Genomic DNA, 19,908 nt, shown 5'->3' with positions numbered 1-19,908 from the left:
ATATAATTTCTGTATGACTAAATCCTGCTAGTTTGTTTTGGTAGAATAATTCAAGGCTAAGGCTCGTTGGACTCGAACTCGCAACCCTGTGAGCTGAAACGTTCGGCTTACCACATCTTGGTGTCAGCTGTGAGATCGAGCCTTACAGAAATTAGCCTATTCTACCTCTGATTGGACCCTTTGGCAAGTAAGGGGACAATCAGCCGCCAACTGAGAAGCCAACTGACCCGTGAGACGGCCTTTTTAGGTCAAATTTCCATCATTTTGAACGCAATATGTGGGCCTCTGGCCTACGGCAAGCAGATTTAGCCTGCTAAAAGCGCCAGTTACAACGCTTTTCCCGTACCGTGTAGGAGTAGCGCTAGGTGCGCAGCCACGGTAATCGGATAATTTAGCTCAAACGGCTACAGAACTGAGTCTAAATTGGCAAATGTAGCTGGGACAAGCCCCAGGACACCCCGGCCAAACCTACGAGACGGACAGCTAGGTGCTGGTCTCCCTGAGAAGGCAATGTGTGGCTGCGAAGCTTCAGCACACAAGTAAGGCCTACCACTGCGACGGATAGCAGAATTTGAGCCACAGGCACGGCAGGACGGGACATTCCCTGCCGCTGCCTTCCAGGATTCGAACCCTAGGCGCTGTAGGACGGGCCATTCCCTGCCGCCATTTTTCGGGATTCGAACCAGCGGCGCTGCAGGACGGGACATTCCCTGCCGCCGTCACCCCTCTGAACCTTGCAGGACGGACATTCCCTGCTGCCAGTGCTTCCAGAATCACACCTAGAGCTCCTAGTGATAACAACACATAAGTGTGTATAAATGTCAACCAAGTGATAAAAAGAAATATAAAATTGTTGACCCAGTGATAATTGATAAGCTCTAGTGATTCGAAGCTACAGCCTAAGCCACCATGGTAAGCGATACTACCATAGCTGCGGTTCGGCCACCACCGAAGTTTCTGCCAACCCCAGCCGAACGGGAGGCCCCCTTGTCTCAAGGGCAGGACCTCCACTTCCCCTGCCATATCAGGGTGAGGTTTCCCACTCCTGACCCTGCCCAGCACGTACAGGTTGATGCCATGGTCGATTCTGGCAACCGTGTACCAGGGTCTGCTGTAATTTCTGAACATCTCATGCACGCAATGGGCGTGCAACGCATGTTGGTTCCAGACAACACCCAAATCCTGACTGCTAACGAGGAAGGCCAGCCCCTCCAGGTAATAGGAAAATTAAAAGAATTATATATGGCAGTCTCACACACCCTTATACCCATCTGTACCACGTGACTGTGGTACGGAATCTCTCACACCCTCTGAACCTAGGAGGGTACTTTCTCAAGGAGTTCGGAACTAGGCTCTGTTTCGACATGCAACCCCCCTGCTTGTGGGTGCGTGGGGAGTTCATCCCACTCCGTGGCGTCCCCATCGACCGGGAGACCGCCGAGAGAGAGTTGAGTTATGAGGGGCCTCTGCCAGGCCCACTGCCAGAGCAGCCGCGTGTAGTCGAGAAAGGCACGCACTGGGTGGATACTGCGCTAAACGCCCATAGGGGGACCAACCTGCTAGCCATGGGGTTGCCCCCAGTGCCCAAGGTGCCGCTGGAGAACCTGCCAACAACGTTTCCTGAGATTGCCAGCCCTCCAGAACCCATCTTCTCCGCCGACACCTTCATCAACGGCCAGCCGTGTCCACCTGGCCCCCTCTACCTGGGACCCCCAGCCATTCAGCCAGCCAAGTCCGAGTCCAGACCCGTCAAGTCGCGGTCTGATGCACCCGGAGCCACACTCAACTCCCAGGAATCAGCCTCTCCCGGCGCCGTGCCCGTCAAGTCGTGGCCGGCCGCCTCCGGAGCCACGCATGGCTCCGCTGCCTCAGCCTCTCCTAGCGCCGAGCCCGTCAAGTCGCGGCCGGACGCCCACGGAGCCCAGGCTGGTCCCAGCGCCCCGGCCTCTCCCAGCACCGAGCCCGTCAAATCGTGGCCGGACGCCCTCGGAGCCACACCTGGCTCCGACACGCCAGCCCCTCCCGAGGCCGAGCCCGTCAAGTCGCGGCCGGCGGGTCCCGGAGCCGAAGCTGACCCCGCGCCAGCCACGTATAGGCTAAGCGCTGTCACTCCAACTGATGGCCAGCCACCCCAACTCCGCACGGCCAAGCGGGTGGTCTTGCCTGGCCGCGGTGTCATGGCTGTCCCTGTTGAATTAGTAGGGCACCGTACTAAGGATGCCATCCAACTAGCTGCCCCAGAACAGAGGTTTGGGGAGGATCTTGTCATCCCAGAAGGCCTGTATGCCCACAGGCCTGGCTCCGCCAGCGTGTTTCGAGTGCTGGTGGTAAATGAAGGGGAGACGCCCCTCCTGCTGGACGCTGGCCTCCCCGTGGCTGGGGAGCTGGTCAAGCCTGACATTTTAGAGGTTTCTGATAAGCCTCCCCCTCGTCTCCACTCGTTCCAAAAGCCTGTTGAGCCCCCAGATATGCAGGAACTGTGGGAGGCCCTTGAGATGGAGGACAACGAGTTCCTGCGTAAGGACCCCCTGCTCAAGAAGGAGGTTTGGACCATGTTATCAGAATACAGGGACGTCTTCTCCAACTCTACCCCCGGCTGCACTGACGTAGTAGAGCTGCAGCTGCGCCTCAAACCAGGGACCCAGCCGATCCGCCAGAGATTTAGGGATCTGAACCCGCGGCAGGAGGCTGAGCTGGAGAAACAACTGGACACCTGGCTACAAGAGGGAGTCATAGAGCCTTCAGACTCTGCCTGGAGCAGCCCCCTGGTGCCCATCAAGAAGAAGGACGGGAGCACCCGCTGGGCCGTCGACTACAGAGCCCTCAACAAGTGCCTGGAACTGGATAGCTACCCTTTGCCCAGGATCCAGCAGTTGGTAGAACGAGCGGGAGGACACCGCGTCTACAGTGCCTTAGACGCGGTGGCCACGTACTACACCATCCGTGTGTCTGAGGACAGCCGGCCCTGCACTGCCTTCACCACCCCCAGGGGCTTGTACCAATGGAAAAGGATGCCCTTTGGCCTTGCTACGGCACCGTCTGTCTACTCCAGATTTATTGCAGGGGTCCTAAACCCACTAGGTACGGCCAACCTCCAGTCATATCTTGACGACGTCCTGACCTTTCACCAGGATACCTGGGCCCACCTGGCTAGGCTCCGGGAGGTCTTGGAAGCCCACCGCAGGGGAGGAATCCGCCTCAAGCCAGCTAAGACTAAGCTGTTTCGAGCCAAGGTGGATTATCTGGGCCACACCCTCAGCCGCGAGGGGATAGCCATGCAAGAGGATTATATTGACCGTATCCTGGACTGGCCGGCCCCCAGCACCCCCAAGGATTTGCTGGCGCTCCTGGGGTTCTTTGGATACTACCGCCTGTTCATCCCAGAGTATGCCGACCTCACCTACGAGATGAATCGGCAGAAGACGGCCAAGACCCTGGCCTGGACGCCTGAGATGGAAGCCCAGCTGCTACAGCTCAAGGACAAGTTCCGCCAAGCCCCCATCCGAGCGCCGCCTAGGTTTGACTTGCCGGCGGTGTTCCAGCTCACCACAGTCTTCAGCAGCCGCGCCATCTCTGCCATCCTGAGTCAATGCCAGGACGGCAAGGAGAGGCTGATTGCCGCCGTGGGGCGCAAGACAACCGACCCCGAGACTCGCTACCCGTCCTGGAAGGGAGAGATGGCCGCCATTATGTATGGAATTCGGAAATTTCACGGCATCTTGTCCTACCGCAGCTTCCAGATCAACACTGATTCCTCAGCCTTGCTACAGATGAAGTCACTGAACACATCCACAGGGATGGTGGCTCGCTGGCAGGAGGAGCTAGCGGCCCTAGATTTCACTGTCTGCCACCGTCCTGGCACCCAGAACACCAACGCCGACGCCCTCAGCCGCCGGGAGGACGACAACATGCCGACAGCTACCGCTGAAGAATTAGCAGAGCAAGCTGAGTACATCCACAACCTCTGCCAGCTAGGGGAGTCCGCAGCTGGCCGGCCCCCTGCCGCACGACTGGACCCGGCTAGAGTGTTAGAGGCCCAGACACAGGACCCTCTCCTGCTCCGTGTCCGCCAGTGGGTGGCCGATGGCAGAGCCCCAACTAAGGCTGAGCTGCGCGGCAAGGAACGAGACAAGCAGCAGTACGCCAGCCGCTTCGCAGCTCTGGGACTTGACGAGCATGGCTGCCTCACCACCACTGACCAGACCCTGACAGGGGAAAGAACCAGATACCTGCTGCCTTCGGCCCTCCAGCAGGACGCGTTCTTCTTAGCCCCATGGGACCCCCATGGCCGGGCACTTTGGAATGGACGCTACTATTGCCCGCGTCGCCATGCATTTCTGGTGGCCCAACCTGTCCCGTGACGTCCGCCTGATGGTTCAAACCTGCCCTGAGTGTGTCCAGAAGGTTACCAAGGAGAGGTTGAAGCTAGGAATACATGTGCCCTCCCGCCAGGGGTATCCACAGCAAGTCCTGTTTATTGACCTGGTGGGGCCGCTGCCCGAGACCCCAGCTGGAAACCGCTATATTCTCACCTGTCAGGATGGGTTCAGCCGGTTTGTCAGCCTCTACGCCATCCCCAACAAGCGCACCCTCACGGTGGCTGAGGCCCTGCTGCACCGCCACCTGGCCACGTTCGGATGCCCCCTGAAGATCCACTCCGACAACGGAATGGAGTTTACCGGCCAGGTATTCAAGGAACTGGCCTCCAGGCTTGAGATTGGCCTGACACATCCACCGCCCTACAACCCGCAGTCCAACCAAGTGGAGAGGTTCCATCGGACGCTCAACACAGGCATGCGTCTGTTCCTAGACAGAGACGACAACAACTGGGAGCCACACTTGCCTGCCATTGCCTTCGCCTACAACACCAAGGCCTGCAGATCCAAGGGCGTGACCCCGTTCCTGGCCTACTTTGGGAGAGAGGCCAAACTTCCGGTGGACATGGTGCTCCGGCTACCAGACACAGAGTATGCCTCGGTTCCAGCCAACGTCCAAGCTCTCCTGCAACGCTACCATGCCGTGTATGACGCCATCCAGCAGCGAGAGGAGGGAACCATCCGGAGGAGCGCGGCCGCCTACGAAGGCACGGCCAAGTACGAGGTTGGAGACTTGGTCTGGTACCTGGCCCCCCGCCTGGTGCCAGGGAAGGCAGCCAAGATTACCAAGAGGTGGACTGGCCCCTGGAAGATAGTGCGGCAAGCTACAGACGTCCACTATGTCACCAAGCCTGCCTCTCCAACAGCCAGGATCTCGGAAGTCACCACGCATGTAGGCCGACTGCGCAAATACACTGGAGATGTAACTGCCCATCAGATTCCAACAGACATTCAAGGCGACCTGGACGGCGACGAGGAGGCCACCGAGCTGCATGTCAGAGCTGCGGCGCCGCCAGCTAGTGACCTAGGGCAGTTCCCAGTGTACCAGCCAGCCGCAGCCGCCCCACAGCCTAGCGGCCAGGATCGTGACCCAGTAGAAGAGAACCTGCAGGATCAACCCAACGAACCACCGCCGCCGCCGCCAGCTCCAGAGCCACCCAGAGATGCCATCTGGAACCCTGATACTGACATGGAGAACCTGCCGGCCAGCAGCGAACCTGTAGGAGGAGAGGCGGCCACTGCGATGGAAGAGACAGCCCCAGAGGACGAAGCTGAAGCAATGTGCCCCCTGTTGATGACAGCCATCCCCATCCGAGTAGGAGCTAGGAGGCCAAGTAACCTGGACCAAGCAGGCGCCCCCATGGAATTTTATGCACCTTCCTCCATCGTCATTCCCCCCTTGGGAGCCTCCATAGTTAGCCTAGGCCTCCGTGTCCAGCTACCCGCCGAGACAGAGTTAGTTCTGCAGACGAGGCAAAATTTCCAGCGACGGGGCTTGGCCGTCGCTAACCCACGGCTGGAAGCCAACCAGGAGTTGACAATGCTGATATCCAACCACAGCCAGACAGAGCAGCGAGTGTCCCGCGGAGCCTGTGTAGCCAGAGCTGTCCTCCACCGAGCTGTGCCCCAGGAAGAGCCTGTCCTGCGCAGACATAGGTTGTCGTATCCCCAGGTTCAAGGCCTGGTGGCTCGAGAGCCCCGCAACCCTTGAAGGGGAGGTTGTGGTAATACGACAACCAGACGGACGGGCAGTTTACAGAATTGCTATGCAGTGACTTATCATAACAAGCCCTCTGCACTAATCCCCATTATATCACCATTCACCTCATGACCGACGATGACCCCGCTATCCAGCGGTCAAACTGGCCTGCCTAAATATGGGGAGGGGCACAAACACGCAGTTATCACGCGCCCCTCACGCAATTATATAACCGGGAGGCGCTGCCTCCCCTTTTACCACGGCTGCCCCCGCAGCCTGTCTACCGCCGGGGGGCTAAGCCCTTGTGTCCCCACACCCCCTTCAAACCTAACCATTGTTATAATCTGTTGTATATAAATAGTAAACATTCATTGTAAATATTATTCAGTTAAATATATAATTTCTGTATGACTAAATCCTGCTAGTTTGTTTTGGTAGAATAATTCAAGGCTAAGGCTCGTTGGACTCGAACTCGCAACCCTGTGAGCTGAAACGTTCGGCTTACCACAATACCACCATATTATTAGTTAAATCTAATTTTTTATAAATTAAGTGAATAAGTCTGTTAGACCAAGGGTAGAAACTAAGTAGATAGACAGACAGACGGGCAAGAAGAATTATCAAAGTTTTACTAAAATAGACAATTAATTAGATAAAATCCAATAGAGAACCTGTGAATGATCAGACAGACAGACAGACAGAGGGACAGGTAAATAGTAACAGAGAGTCTTTGAGGCATTAACAAATTACAATTAGGCTATGCTAGATGATTCATTGAAATCCAAAAGAGAGGCAGTTAGACAGATAGACAGACAAGTGGTGGTACAGACAGACAAAAGGACAGACAGACAGAGGGACAGACAGACAAATGGGTATTGCCTAAAACAGTTTGGCTGCTATATGAATCATTAAAACCCACCGTAGAAAAGAAATTTACATTAGTTTCTTATTTCGATACTCAACGCCCCCCCCCCTCCCCCACTCAAAGGGGTTTATTATTTCTCAATATCAATAAGTGACTTTTCAGCTTAATAAAATTGAATGTACTTTTTATTTCATCAATTTATCTTAAATAGAACGAAAGTTATAATCATTTTATTGTCTACAAGATATATGCTTTGAGTAAAAATCAACATAATTGTCAGTAAAAACGTCATATTTATGCATATTTACACAGTAAATGAATTTTAAAATTGTATTTTACTGTAATGAATAACTTAAGGGGGTTGTATGAAATATCAAAAACCTAAAAAAAACCTAATTTGGTTAAATTAGTCCAAGTAATGATTGATTTAGTACAGTACGTATGAATAAGTTGTCAATTTCCTACCAGAGTCCTTGTGAAAATTAACTTAAAATTTTCCTTATAATTTAGGGTTAAGATATTCCCCTTATTCCTAATATCAATTATATTAATATTTAATACTAATTAAATATATTCCTAATAAATCCAAAAATATTATAGTTTATTTCATGTTATTTGTAATTATATTGAAATAAATTAATTAAACTAAATATAATTATGTGATCGATCAAAATCTTTTCATAAAAAAAAGATTATTTCATTTTTAAAAATATGTAGAATTATAATTTTTAAATGAAAATAAACACATTAATTTGTTTTTATTAAATATTTAATCGGAATAAATTAATAACAATAAGTTAAGTTTGTAATTTGATCTTTGAAATTCCCCAAAACTAAATGAAAACAATAACAAATGAAAGAAAAGCCAGAAATAATGGACGAAAACGTGAATAACATAGTTTCCCTTCTCAATCTTATTGATTTTTAAATTAAATTGTGAATGAAACTATCTTAAAATACATGAAAAAAATCAAAATAAATTAAATCTATTTGTTTTACATAAAATAACAGTATTTTTTAGAGATATTTTTACCCTTTTTAATCCAACTAGTAATTTGACAGAGAAATAAAGTCTTCAACGATTTCTTATTGAAAAGACGACATTTATTTTTTAAATTTTTTCGCGGTATAAATGATTTATTTACTGCGCAAGGCAAACTATTTTGGGTATTCTTTTCATTGTTTATTTATAATTGTTCTGATTTATAATTAAATATCCATTGTTTATTTAAATATGAAGTAAAATATTTGAGCTTTTAATTTAACCTTCTGATTGTTCTGCCCTCATAATTGTAAATTAGTGGAATGATAATATATTTCAGCTACTATAAAAATGTATTAAAACCGGCCATTCTTTACTTATGATGAGTCTAATTATAATAGAATGATGTTTTTAAATTGTTACAATATTTTTGTTCAATATTATGTACAGTAAGTACATAAACACTTGATCTACTTGATATTTTTTATATTCTAAAGTTAATCTTTTTGTTAAGGAGTTTGAATGTCAGAGGAGGACAGGAATGTTAAATCATATCACAGATAACGAGAATCTAAAGAATTATTCTGTTGATAAGCTACCTTGACATCCTTGGCCAATGGCTACACAGAACAACAAAAAATACCATTTTTCTTCACTCACAGTTTTATTGTATTTATTATTTTTTATTATTTTATTTTTGCACTTAAAATAATAAAATTAAGTCTGTATTTTTCATTTTATTTATGCGTAGTAAATCTTCTATTTCAACATCAATCGTGTTCTAAAAACTTAGATTAATGTACCAATTACAGTGTTGACGGATATAACTCTTAACCTAAACCGCTTTAAAAGATATTAATTATGGATCTAAAGGGATAATACAATGGCAGATAAATACCTCCCCAAAATTACTCCTGTAGCCTTAAATTAGAAGTTGAAATGTTTGGACACGGTTAGATATATTAATTAATAAACTTTATTTAAATTTATTAAACTAGCGCACTATGTGCCCAGCCAATGCAAAAACTCCAAGATTCCAAAATATGCATTTTTGGATATTGACCAATTTGAAAGTTTTAGGTTAATCTTTGTCATATTTGAGAAGGATTCCCAAAGCTAGAGATGAAAATATCAATTACTTAAAATTTTACAGCTTCGAGAAGTAGCCTACCTAGATATTTAGGATTCTGCAATAAAGCCTGACTATTGAAATTACATTTTATATGCAAACTTTAAATTATCGTCAAACTACCAAAAATTAAGCTACAGTAATATGTTATACCTTTTTGGAAAGCTTATTGAATATACTATACGATTTTAAAATAATTTTTAAACATTTACTTATAAAACTTATGAAAAAATTTATGTCAAAGCATTCCCCCTTAAAGAAGCAGGAATTATAATATTTTGTCATGATACTCTCAACTTCAAATAGTTTGATCTTTTTTCAGCTAACGAGGCCGCATATCAGACCTTTACACATGTTTAACCAAGGCACTCCTTGAATTAATCCCGTTGGTTTCAATGGCGGCCTCGTTAGCTGAAATTTTTTATTCACAATTTTGTAGGAGCGGTCAGACCCATTTTATAGTAATTTTTACACAAAAAAGATTAATTAAAATCACTAATTTTTACAAATTATTTTATCGTGATATTTATAGTTCTCAATGCATTTTTGTTATACAATCCTTTATTCTTATTGCTTAAAGTCTTTAAAGGATATGCACCTTCCCCCCCTCACCCCTGGAGGGTGGGGGGAGTCCCCCCATGAACCACCTAGGAATATTAATTAAAGCTATGTTATCGAACCTGTTACTTCTAATCAATTATCATTCTTTTTAAATCAAATGAATATTATCTTGTTTCAATTTGATAAAACTAAAACCTATTCCACCCCATATGCACGCCCTAAATAAATAAAAGAGTTAAGCAAACTTGTAAAGTAACTAAAAGATTTAAGCAAATTTGTTAATAAATGTATATACAATGGCCAATAAATTGATGTACATTACCAATAATGATACACAAACTTACCCTTCTGTAGATAATAATTAGTGGTTGAAAAGTTAAGACACTCTTTTAAGTAAACAAACAAGAAAATATTATTATAAACCTTTGGGGCCTAGAGTGATAAACAGCCCAATGTCCCCTACCTTCCAGATTGCAGACAATCAATACTTTCATTGCAAGGCCTTAGGCTTAAAGTTCTTAGTGCTTTTGTGGTGATTTGTGATAGATTTGTTTTATTTTTAAACAAGGATTGCTTTGTCTATAAGTAGCGCAGCCATAACAGATCAATTTTTTTTTATAAAAAAGTACAATAAAATGGGTTATAGGAAAATAGAAAATCATTTTATTTAGTGTTATTAACATGTTTCCTTCTTTATAGTTATTAATGTCAACAAATCCAGGGATCAAAAGGGATAAGATAACCGCCGATAAATTTATTACCTTCCCCAATGATGATACACAAAATTACCCCTTCTGTAGACTAAAATTAGTGGTGTAACTGTAAACGTTTGGACACTCAACATTTGAAACAATTAAAATTCAGTAAAAAGTTGTTAAACCAACGGATAATAAAGCGTTATTTTAAGACTTTGAGGACTCGTGTAATAAACAACCCAATGTCCCCTCCCTCCCTGCAACAAATCAATTATTATATAATTTAAATATTACATTGATAATTTGTTTAATTTAAGCAAATGAGTATTTAGAGCTTTATATTTGCCATACATGGGAGGTGGTACATAATAATTTAGAATTTTAAAAAGTTAATAAATCCTTTAACAAAACTTATCATAATGCATATGATAACATTGTTAAAAAAGTTATAGGATCTTTGACTGTCTGTCTGTGTTTACCGAAGGATCTCGCTAACCACTGAACCGATATGGTTCTCCTTTACAGGGTAGCTTCTCATAGGTCCAGGGGAGGTATTTTGGGGGAGGGTACTACCACCCTTCCAAGAAAAATCGCCATTAGAAAAAAATACCCACCCACTAAAAAAAAATTATGAACTGGCCTTACAAGTTTTAAAATCTCTGTATCAAGTTAATGTGTAAAATATTTAATTAGTTTGCTTAACTCTTTCTCGCAGCCATGGTGGTTCCTGAGTTGACCATGAGACCCTCCCCCCTTCCCTCAGGCTAACACCCCAACCAACCCCCCCACAAAAAAAACAAAATACCACAATAAATATGATATTATTAGTTAAGAATATTAATTCAGATTTTTTATATATTTAATTTTTTTTACAAATCACGAAACCTTTACTGCCAAAATAAGTAAATAAGTGTCTTTAGTCGATATTAATGTTTTTTTTATTAAGTAGGAGGAGGAAAAATCGCCCCCTCCCTCCTCATTTTCAATTTGAGTGTTATAAAGAAAACTAGAAAAAATATCATCCCCAAAAATAGTTAAAAACCTTTCCTGGGCATATGAGAGGCTTCACTGTAAAAGGGAACCATATAGGTTCTCTGGTCATCGAAATCCTTCCCTACAGACATTAAAAGCGAATTAATTACTTTACATAATAGGATTCATATATTAGGAAAGGACACTATAAAAAGAAAGCTATATATCCTTGTTGTCATAGTAAGAAGCAGACTATACTAAAATCAAAACAATAACATTTTATGTTCTAGCTAACTTTAGAAGTGTCAAAATACTGTTCATCAATAACAAAAATGTTATTATGATAGTAAGATTAAGATTAAGATAAAGTTATACTTTACTAATTAATTTTAAAATAATTTACCCAAAAATTAAGGTATTAGATTTTTAAATTCTTGATTTTAGTCTAGAATAATTTTAAAAGATCCACTTTATTTTATTTTCAAATGGAACTAACTATAAGGGTCGGCAGTCAAGTCTTCATTCGCTGATGAATGTGACAGACCAATTGCAAGGTTGCTATTGTGTTTGAAGGTTGCTGAGTATAGCTGGCTGCGACCGAGATAGTTGAAGCAAAATTCTATGGCCGCGGCTAAGGTTGGCTGACATAGGCTGAGGGTGGGTGTTGGGACTAGAGATGCTTCGTTTGGATAAATTTGAAATTTAGGTGCTGAGGCTTTGATTGGCTTATAGCCTTATCATATGTTTTAGACGCACGGCTGGTACTGAGGCTGGGGCTTAACGGATTGCTTAAAAAGCCGCTGGCTAATTTTGATATTTCTTTTGTCTTGTAGAGCAATTTTTTTTCATTGTTATTTTTCGACACCTTGAAGACAACAAAGCACTTGATTATCTTCTAGTTTTTTTCTCTCACCAAATAAATGTAGAAAGGATATATTCATAATTTTTAAACATATTTAAAAAAAATACCAAGTAAGTAGAAACTAATATGGTATATTTTAAAAGATTTATTTCTTATACAATTATTTGCTTTATTTCATATTATAGCTATTTCACATGATAACAATTATGTATTTAAAGCAAGTTTAGAAAAAAAGATAAGAAATTAGAAATTTTATTTTTAGTTAATCGCCTTTATCGAATTCTTAAACAATAAAATGTATAACTTGTTAAAATTTTGTTTAACGCTGCTTATTTTATCAAATATAGAATGCGCAGTAAAACGTAAGTAAACTGATTTTGCGGCTTTTTTTTGGTCGATTGATTGACAAGAAAATCAGCCAGTCAAATGCTCCTGTGGCCGAGTAATCTTGTACTATCAAAAGTACATTCTCTTTTTTTTATTTTCCTGAAAAATCGGGAGACATGCTGATTTAAAGGAATAAGACAATTTGCGATAAATTGATGCACATCCTTATTACACAAAATTACCTCTTCAAAATGTTATAATTATTGGTTAAAACGTTTAGACACTCCTCAACATAAAAGTCCTTTTTAATGTAATCTAGGGGAGAGATTTGGAATGAACGTTCAGGATTTTTGGCCAGAACACAAAGATGATTTAACACAGGTATTGCACATCATGCGAACGAGTATTTTCATAAACTTTTAAATACAATAGGTACAATATGTCAATTTTTGCATTTATATTTTTTTAAGTAAGAGACATAACTGTAGTTGAAATTTTTCTTTACTAAAATTCTTATTCTCAAATTTAAGCCTTGTATTTACCTATACTGATTTTACTAATTAATTTCAATTATATTTTAAACTCCATAAATCATCTTAACAATTAACATATAAAGAATTATAAATTTGCAAGTTGCATTTTTCACCCACCCTCACTTTTCAACGGAGCTAAAAGTTAATCAAGCATAAAGATGATATTTATAGAGCTCAGAACGGTTCTGACGGTGTGCGTGGTATTTTTCTATCATTAATAAAGCTGCGCAATACTTATTTTGAAGAAGGGAACATTTTTTCAACACTTAGATCACATGGAGTCACGCGACCAATTCGAAAGAGAAATTGGAATCATGTTTTGTTGATGGTACCATGATGATAGAGGCTGATGTCTCAGTAGGTAATCTCAATCTATTTCTGGTCACATTCGCTACTAGTAGACGTATTTATCCTGGAATCTATAATTGTGTAAAATCAGTTTCTTTTGAATATATTTTTAAAAATCTTATTTGTTAGAAACCTTTAAATGATATTTTTTCCAGTATGGATTTGAAATCGATTAATATCTGATGGATAAGAACCGGTTGTCAGCCACACTGAAAAATCATGTATTGTTTCGTATTATATTCATTTTCTCTATGAATATAAAAATGTACATTCCAAGTATTAAAACCAGTTTTGTTAACCCGTGCCTTCAGCATCACAGGGCTAGCAAAAATGTGTTTAATCTTATAACTGTATATTTTTATATCCACGAAAAGCTGTTTATAATTCTATTTGATAAATAACTATTATAAACTAGGATGGGATGGGGAGATAATCATGGCTCACCCGCCTGACAAAGTATCAGACCTTACCTTCATACATCTTCTTGAGAGAGTATTACAGGTAATTATTTTTTAAAAGCTTTTTTAGGTTAGGCAAGAAGAACCTGCGAAAATGGGTTTTTTAGGCCCTTTTTGGTCTATTTTGATGTAGAAACTTACTTTTATTGTTTTTTTCTTAAGTTTTTCTTAAGAAAAAAAGTTTTTCTTAAGAAAAACAATTAAAGACAAGTTTCTACATCAAAATAGACCAAAAAAGGCATAAAAAAAAGATTTCCACATGGTATTTCGCACCTAACCTAATCAATAAAAAAAAAATATAAAAAAATTTATTTTGATGTAGTGCCTATAGGACTAGGCTTATATACCAATTTTTAAGAATCTAGTTCAATATTTAGACCATTTTGCTCACTATTTAAGTTGAGATGTCATTAAGCCCCCCCTATAACATGCCTAAAATAAAATGCTACCCATTACTTACGGACGGACGGACGTACAGAATCTAGTTATAGAAAGGCTTCTCTATTTCTAATACAAAGTAGTACGATGTCTGTCTGTCTGTCCGTGTGTCTGTCTGTCTGTCTGTCTGTCTGTCTATCTGTCTGTCTGTCCGTCTGTCTGTCTGTCTGTCTGTCTGTCTGTCTGTCTGTCTGTCTGTCTGTCTGTCTGTCTGTCTGTCTGTCTGTCTGTCCGTCTGTCCGTCCGTCTGTCTGTCTGAAGCTTAAGATCTCAGTAACCACTGAACTGATTGGGCTCTACTCTTCAGAGAATATACCTACTGGTCCTGGTATGGATTTAAGCTATTTTCTTATTTTCTTGTGGGTTGGGACACCCCAAACCCCCCCCCCCAAAAAAAAAAATGAAAATCCCCTCCCCCCAGATTTTTTTTTTTTTTCAAAACTAAAATTTAAAAAGGGGGTTCGACGAACCTCCCCCCTCCCCAAAAAATTTTAAAAATTTCCTCTCCCCCCAAATTTTTAAAAAAAAATTTTCTTTATAAATCTAAATAACACAAAAATAGGTTGATCAAACCTCTAGGGGCATAGCCCCTGGAGGCTAGGGGCAAAGCCGCTAGTAAAAAAATAAAGCATCGACTGTGATATATTTTACTTAGGTGAGAAAAGAAGGATTGAGAATTGGGCTGAAGCTTGATTATAAAGATATTGATGCTGTGGAACCATCCTATCAACTTATCAGGTAAGCCTTCTGATCTAGTGATAGCTCATTTCAAATAAAATTATGCAATGCAGAGCATTAAATCATACCTTAAACGATAAAAAAATAATAATGTTTACTTACTACAAAGATTATCGTAAACATTATTGTATGTTTTCGAAGGAGGATTTTTTTTCTCAGTTCGAAGATTTTTTTCCTTGCAATGTTTTTGAAAACATTGAGGAAAAAAAGGAAAATATTGATACTAAACATTGAAAAAAAACCTAAGAAACTTTGAAATAAAAACATTAATACCTAAACATTTTCAAAAGACATTGAAAAAAAATAAAAAAAAAGCCTAAAATAGTTCATGAACAAGCTTTTAACTATCTTATATCTATAAATTCTTGATTTTGTATAGGCTATTTGCCAAATAGCCTATACAAAAGTATTTGCCCATCTTCTAGTTAAGTTTGATTTTGTAATTTTCTTTATAATGATTATTATCTAAAGTTAATTAATTTAATTTTTAGTTCAAAGGCCGAAGAAATTGACTTCCCTCTAATGGTAAATGCAGGTAAAAATGGGAACGGAGGGGAAATGGGAATGTAAATTAAACTAACTGCCATATGTAAACTAGATCTTCTAAAAACGGGCATTAAATCTTTGGGGTTCATATCAAGTTATACCAATTTCCCAGTTCAATGCTTAATCATACCGTTTTTTTATTTAATAACTTCCTATTCCTCTTTTTGTAATGATTCTAGCTTCTCCAGTTTTTGCCTTTCGCGTGGTTTAAGGATTGGCCGAATAAAATGGCTTGGAGATGTTTGACCTTTGATGTAGGATGATTTATTGAATTTGTATATTTCATTTTTTTTTGGGGGGGGGGAAAGGGAGGTTAGGGTACAAAATCTTGGATTGGCGAGGATAGAAAATAATTGTAATCAATAAGAAGCGTTATCCTGTTAGGAAAATTTTTATCAATTTTGAAAATTTGAGTACCCCCGCCCCCCCCCCCCCCCCCCCAATAAGATATTATTAGGGAAGTGTTATTGGCCAAAAAATCCTTTGAATTCAGGATAATCATTTAGCTAAAAAAAATTTGCCATTACAACTGTCATCAATTCTGTTTAGATATTTTGTATATGTTTGGTTCCCTCTCTATACCTATAGACCCTGATCGTTTCCTGAGTCTTTCCCAGCAAATTTTAGAACCTAAACTTAGGTATGTTTTTCTCTTAACTACCACTGTTGTTTTCTTATATATTTTAAAATCTTTTTAGTAGCGAAGCTACTCTTAAATTCACATTGTCTGTCCGTCTATCCGTAATGCTATCAAGGACATGTGCTTTTCTCGACTGCTGATAATTTTAATTAAGACTCTCCTTACTAAACCGCTCAGATTACTTACTTTTTCCTTCGGTCCAACAGCCATGCTGCAAAATACAAGATTTTTTAAAGGTTTCGTGATTTTCTAATACTCATTATCTGCTCTATAACTCACTTTGTCCATTTGACCATACATCATTTATTGTTTTCTATTGTAGCTGCACCTTCACACATCTGGTTTTCAAAATATTGAAAGTTAGATATATTGGAAAGCAATTTCTTTTCTACATAAAAATGTATTTCTGTATATTGTTGAAACCTGGATAAGGGGTTATAAATCTTATATTCTGTCAATATAACAAATATTAAAGAGACCAATACACCAGAGATGGAGGGAACACTGGGCTTTTTATTTCACAAGTCCCCAAAGTTTTATAGTAACGTTTTCATATTCGTTGGCTTAACAACTTTGGGGACCTGAATGAATTTTGATTGTTTGGTTCATTAATATGAGTGTCCAAACGTTTCAACCACTAATTGTAATCTACAGAAAGGGTCTTTTGGTTTATAGTTATTGGGGATGTAATTGTACAAGAATGCATCAGCCATTGTCTTATTTCTTTAGATCCCTGCAAATACACAGAGCTTTGGAAAATTGAAGCCCCAAGGTTATTGATTTAAGGTTGGGAAATTATCAGGGACCCTAGGGTATAAGCCAATGGGCTATAAATTAAAAAAAACATTATTATAATTATTAGTAGAATCTAACCAATCAAAATTCAGAAAAGTACCAAAGGTTTTTTAGCAAACGACTAAGATATTGTGGGTATAAAACTTTGGTTACCAGTGTAATTTACAGCTCAATGCCCCTCCCCCCCTGGAAATCAATAAAGCAAAAACTTTTGTTTAGTCCAATTTACAGTCTTGGCTATACAACACCCAGTATTGGTCATTATACTCATCAAAACCTGGACAGTATGCTTGACATTCTCAGCAAATATCAGGTATGAGAAGGCAGGGAGGGGACATTGGAGTATAAATTCAGTGGTTCCATTAATATTTTTATCATGCTCTCTTATTCGTTGGCTTTAAAATGTTAGGTACTTAATGAAATATTGAGTGCTGGTTCGTTTAGAATGTAAGTGTAGTGTCTAATCATTTTCTCCCAAAAAATTTTAACTACTTTTTAAACTCACAAAGTTAGTTATGGATGTGGATACCCGCCTTGCAGATAGGCATAATATTTTTAAAGCTAAATTTACTGGCGGTTTCCCTTGAATTAACATGCGCGCACTGATACCCCCTATCTAATTAGTTTTAAAATAAATCAAAAATAAAACATATGTAATTTAGTTTTCATGTGTTAGTGTTTTACCTTAGTAAGGTTAGGTTATGTCATATTGGGTAGAGGATAGCCCCGAAGGGTTATACCCTCTTTCTACCTTTGTTATGGTTTAGATTGAGCGTGGACTAACTCTACCTCTGAGAGCAAGTCTGTTAGCCAACTCCGCAGAACAAGTTCTTAAATTTTTGGAAAAGGTAAAACTATTTCTTATAGGTATATATTATTGCACCAATCAGTGGCGTGAACAGGGTATTACCAGGAGAGAGCCCCAGTTACACCAAAATCAAATGGGGGTATGAGCTTTAAGGGGGTGTAATACAAACAACAATAGGGGTGTAATAAACAATAAACATACTAAGAGGCTAAAAACCAGTTAAATTAGGGGTGTGGACACCTAGGGAATGTACGTCACCCACTAAATTTTGTCAGGGGGTCGAATACACTCGCCTTTTATGCGTCTCTGATCAGGGGCGTCCAAGCTTTTTATTTTGGGGGGGGTAAAATGGCGCGTGAAGCGCGCCGCAAATTTTTTTTACCCCCCCCAAAATTTTTACCCCGGGGGTAAAATTTGCTTGGGGGGGGTAATTACCCCCCCTGAAATCTATTGGCAGGGGTAAATTTAGTTTACCCCCCCCAAAATTTACCCCCGAGGTAAAATTTTTTGGGGGGGTAATTTAAATTTTATTAAATATATAGTATTAAAAATGCGCGCGAAGCGCGCAAAAATTTTTTTTATTAGATATTTTTTATTTTGGGGGGGGTATTTACCCCCCCAAAATTGTTTGGGGGGGGTAAATACCCCCTACTTAATGGTTGGGGGTGCCTACGGCACCCCCAGGGTAGGGGTAAATTTTTAATGGGGGGGGTAAAATGAAAAAAATTTTGGGGGTGCCTACGGCACCCCCAAAATCGTTTTGGGGGGTAATCACCCCATTACCCCCCCCCCTTGGACGCCTATGTCTCTGATTTTAATCTTTTAGTCCATATCAATCTTTTTTTATAGTAGAAGTAAGCAAAATTAAAATTTATAGGTATCAAAAACAAACTTTTTTATCATATCTATTTTAAGTTTTCCAAATTTACAAAATCGATGCAATAACCCTATCTTCTATGTATTGTATAATAGCCAAATTTTAAACTGTTTGCCTTAGGCACCATCTGATACAACAGTAACAGTTTGGGGAAGCCAGCATGATCCTGTTAATATTGACAACCTCAAACTAACCATTCAGATGATTGGACTAAATAGGTGAATTCCTTTGCAGTATCTCTTAAACATTCAACTTTCTAGCTGGGCAGTTTTACTATATTCATAATATACCATGTATATTTTAGACAATCAACCCTTTGATTACATAATTATCCTTGGTAGGTCCTAAATGGTTACGAGTTTTATGCAGTCCCCCTAGCAACAGTAAGACTATTCCCCTATTTTTGGACTGATGCGCTATATGCTGTGCTATATATAGTATCGGGTATAAAAAAAAATATATATTTGGATTTAAATCAAAACAAACCACCTTCTCCCCTCTCAAATTTCCAGGATTCAAAAATAATCTTATTTTGCCTAAAATGATATAAATAAATAAAGAAAATCAATTTTTAAGACATCTTTCCCATTGCAAAAAATGTATTGACCATTATCTGAGGACTGCACAAGCAACCTAAATTGAAGAAAAAAATCCTCTGTCACATTATCCACGTATTCTAAAATCCATTAGAATATTCTTTGAGAATGAAAACTTTCATTTATAAAATATTTTCAGATTATACCTGGATGTGCCTCAGGACCTTGAAGACGCCCTCCGTCCACTTCTAGCCACGCCCCCAACTACCTCCTTCCAATCAAGAATATCATCCACTTTACAATATCTTGTAAATTTGTTCTTTTATATCTTTTAGAAAAACAGTTATTTTTTATTTTTGCATTTGTTAAAATAGTCTATCTAATAAATAGAAAATTTTAGATGTCTAAAAGTAATAAATATTAACTTTATATTATTTATTTTATTTATACCTTTCTCTTTTAACTGCATATTATAAATTGGTAATAGAAAGAAAATTGTCCTTTCCTGAAAGAAAAGTTTCTCTACATCTTAATGTCAGTCTGTACATTCATTACGAATAGCTTATATCGTAAAATTAATATGTTAGAATCGTGCAGCTGATTTAAAGTCATACATGAAAAGTTCTGTAACACTTAGACATAATCTATAAAATTATAGCAGTTATTTAATCGTTACCAGAAAGTCTTTTTGTCCATTTTGAGCATTTCAACTTGATTTTTGAA

General features: G+C 40.3%; 1 protein-coding gene across 2 annotated transcripts; it reads left to right on the top strand.

Moving 5' to 3' along the window:
* Positions 1-11,545: 11,545 nt before the first annotated feature.
* Positions 11,546-19,619, top strand: LOC145322205 (protein FAM151B). Of its 2 annotated transcripts, none has more exons than XM_080164052.1 (11): positions 11,546-11,694; positions 12,788-12,849; positions 13,272-13,362; positions 13,765-13,850; positions 14,901-14,983; positions 15,475-15,518; positions 16,079-16,169; positions 17,184-17,277; positions 17,732-17,812; positions 18,770-18,867; positions 19,385-19,619. In XM_080164052.1, exons 2-11 carry the CDS (start codon positions 12,802-12,804, stop codon positions 19,518-19,520), a joined length of 852 nt encoding a protein of 283 aa, XP_080020178.1. In that variant the 5' UTR covers positions 11,546-11,694; positions 12,788-12,801; the 3' UTR covers positions 19,521-19,619. The 2 variants fall into 2 exon arrangements, with proteins under 2 accessions (XP_080020178.1, XP_080020177.1); XM_080164051.1 differs by lacking the exon at positions 11,546-11,694 and adding an exon at positions 12,375-12,503.
* Positions 19,620-19,908: the final 289 nt, after the last annotated feature.

This window comes from Acartia tonsa, chromosome 6 (assembly GCF_053477335.1).
Source record: "Acartia tonsa isolate MP-2025a chromosome 6, ASM5347733v1, whole genome shotgun sequence".
Lineage (NCBI taxonomy): Eukaryota > Metazoa > Arthropoda > Copepoda > Calanoida > Acartiidae > Acartia > Acartia tonsa.
Note: the sequence above shows the minus strand (reverse complement) of the source record. Positions and strands in the feature narration are given on the sequence as shown.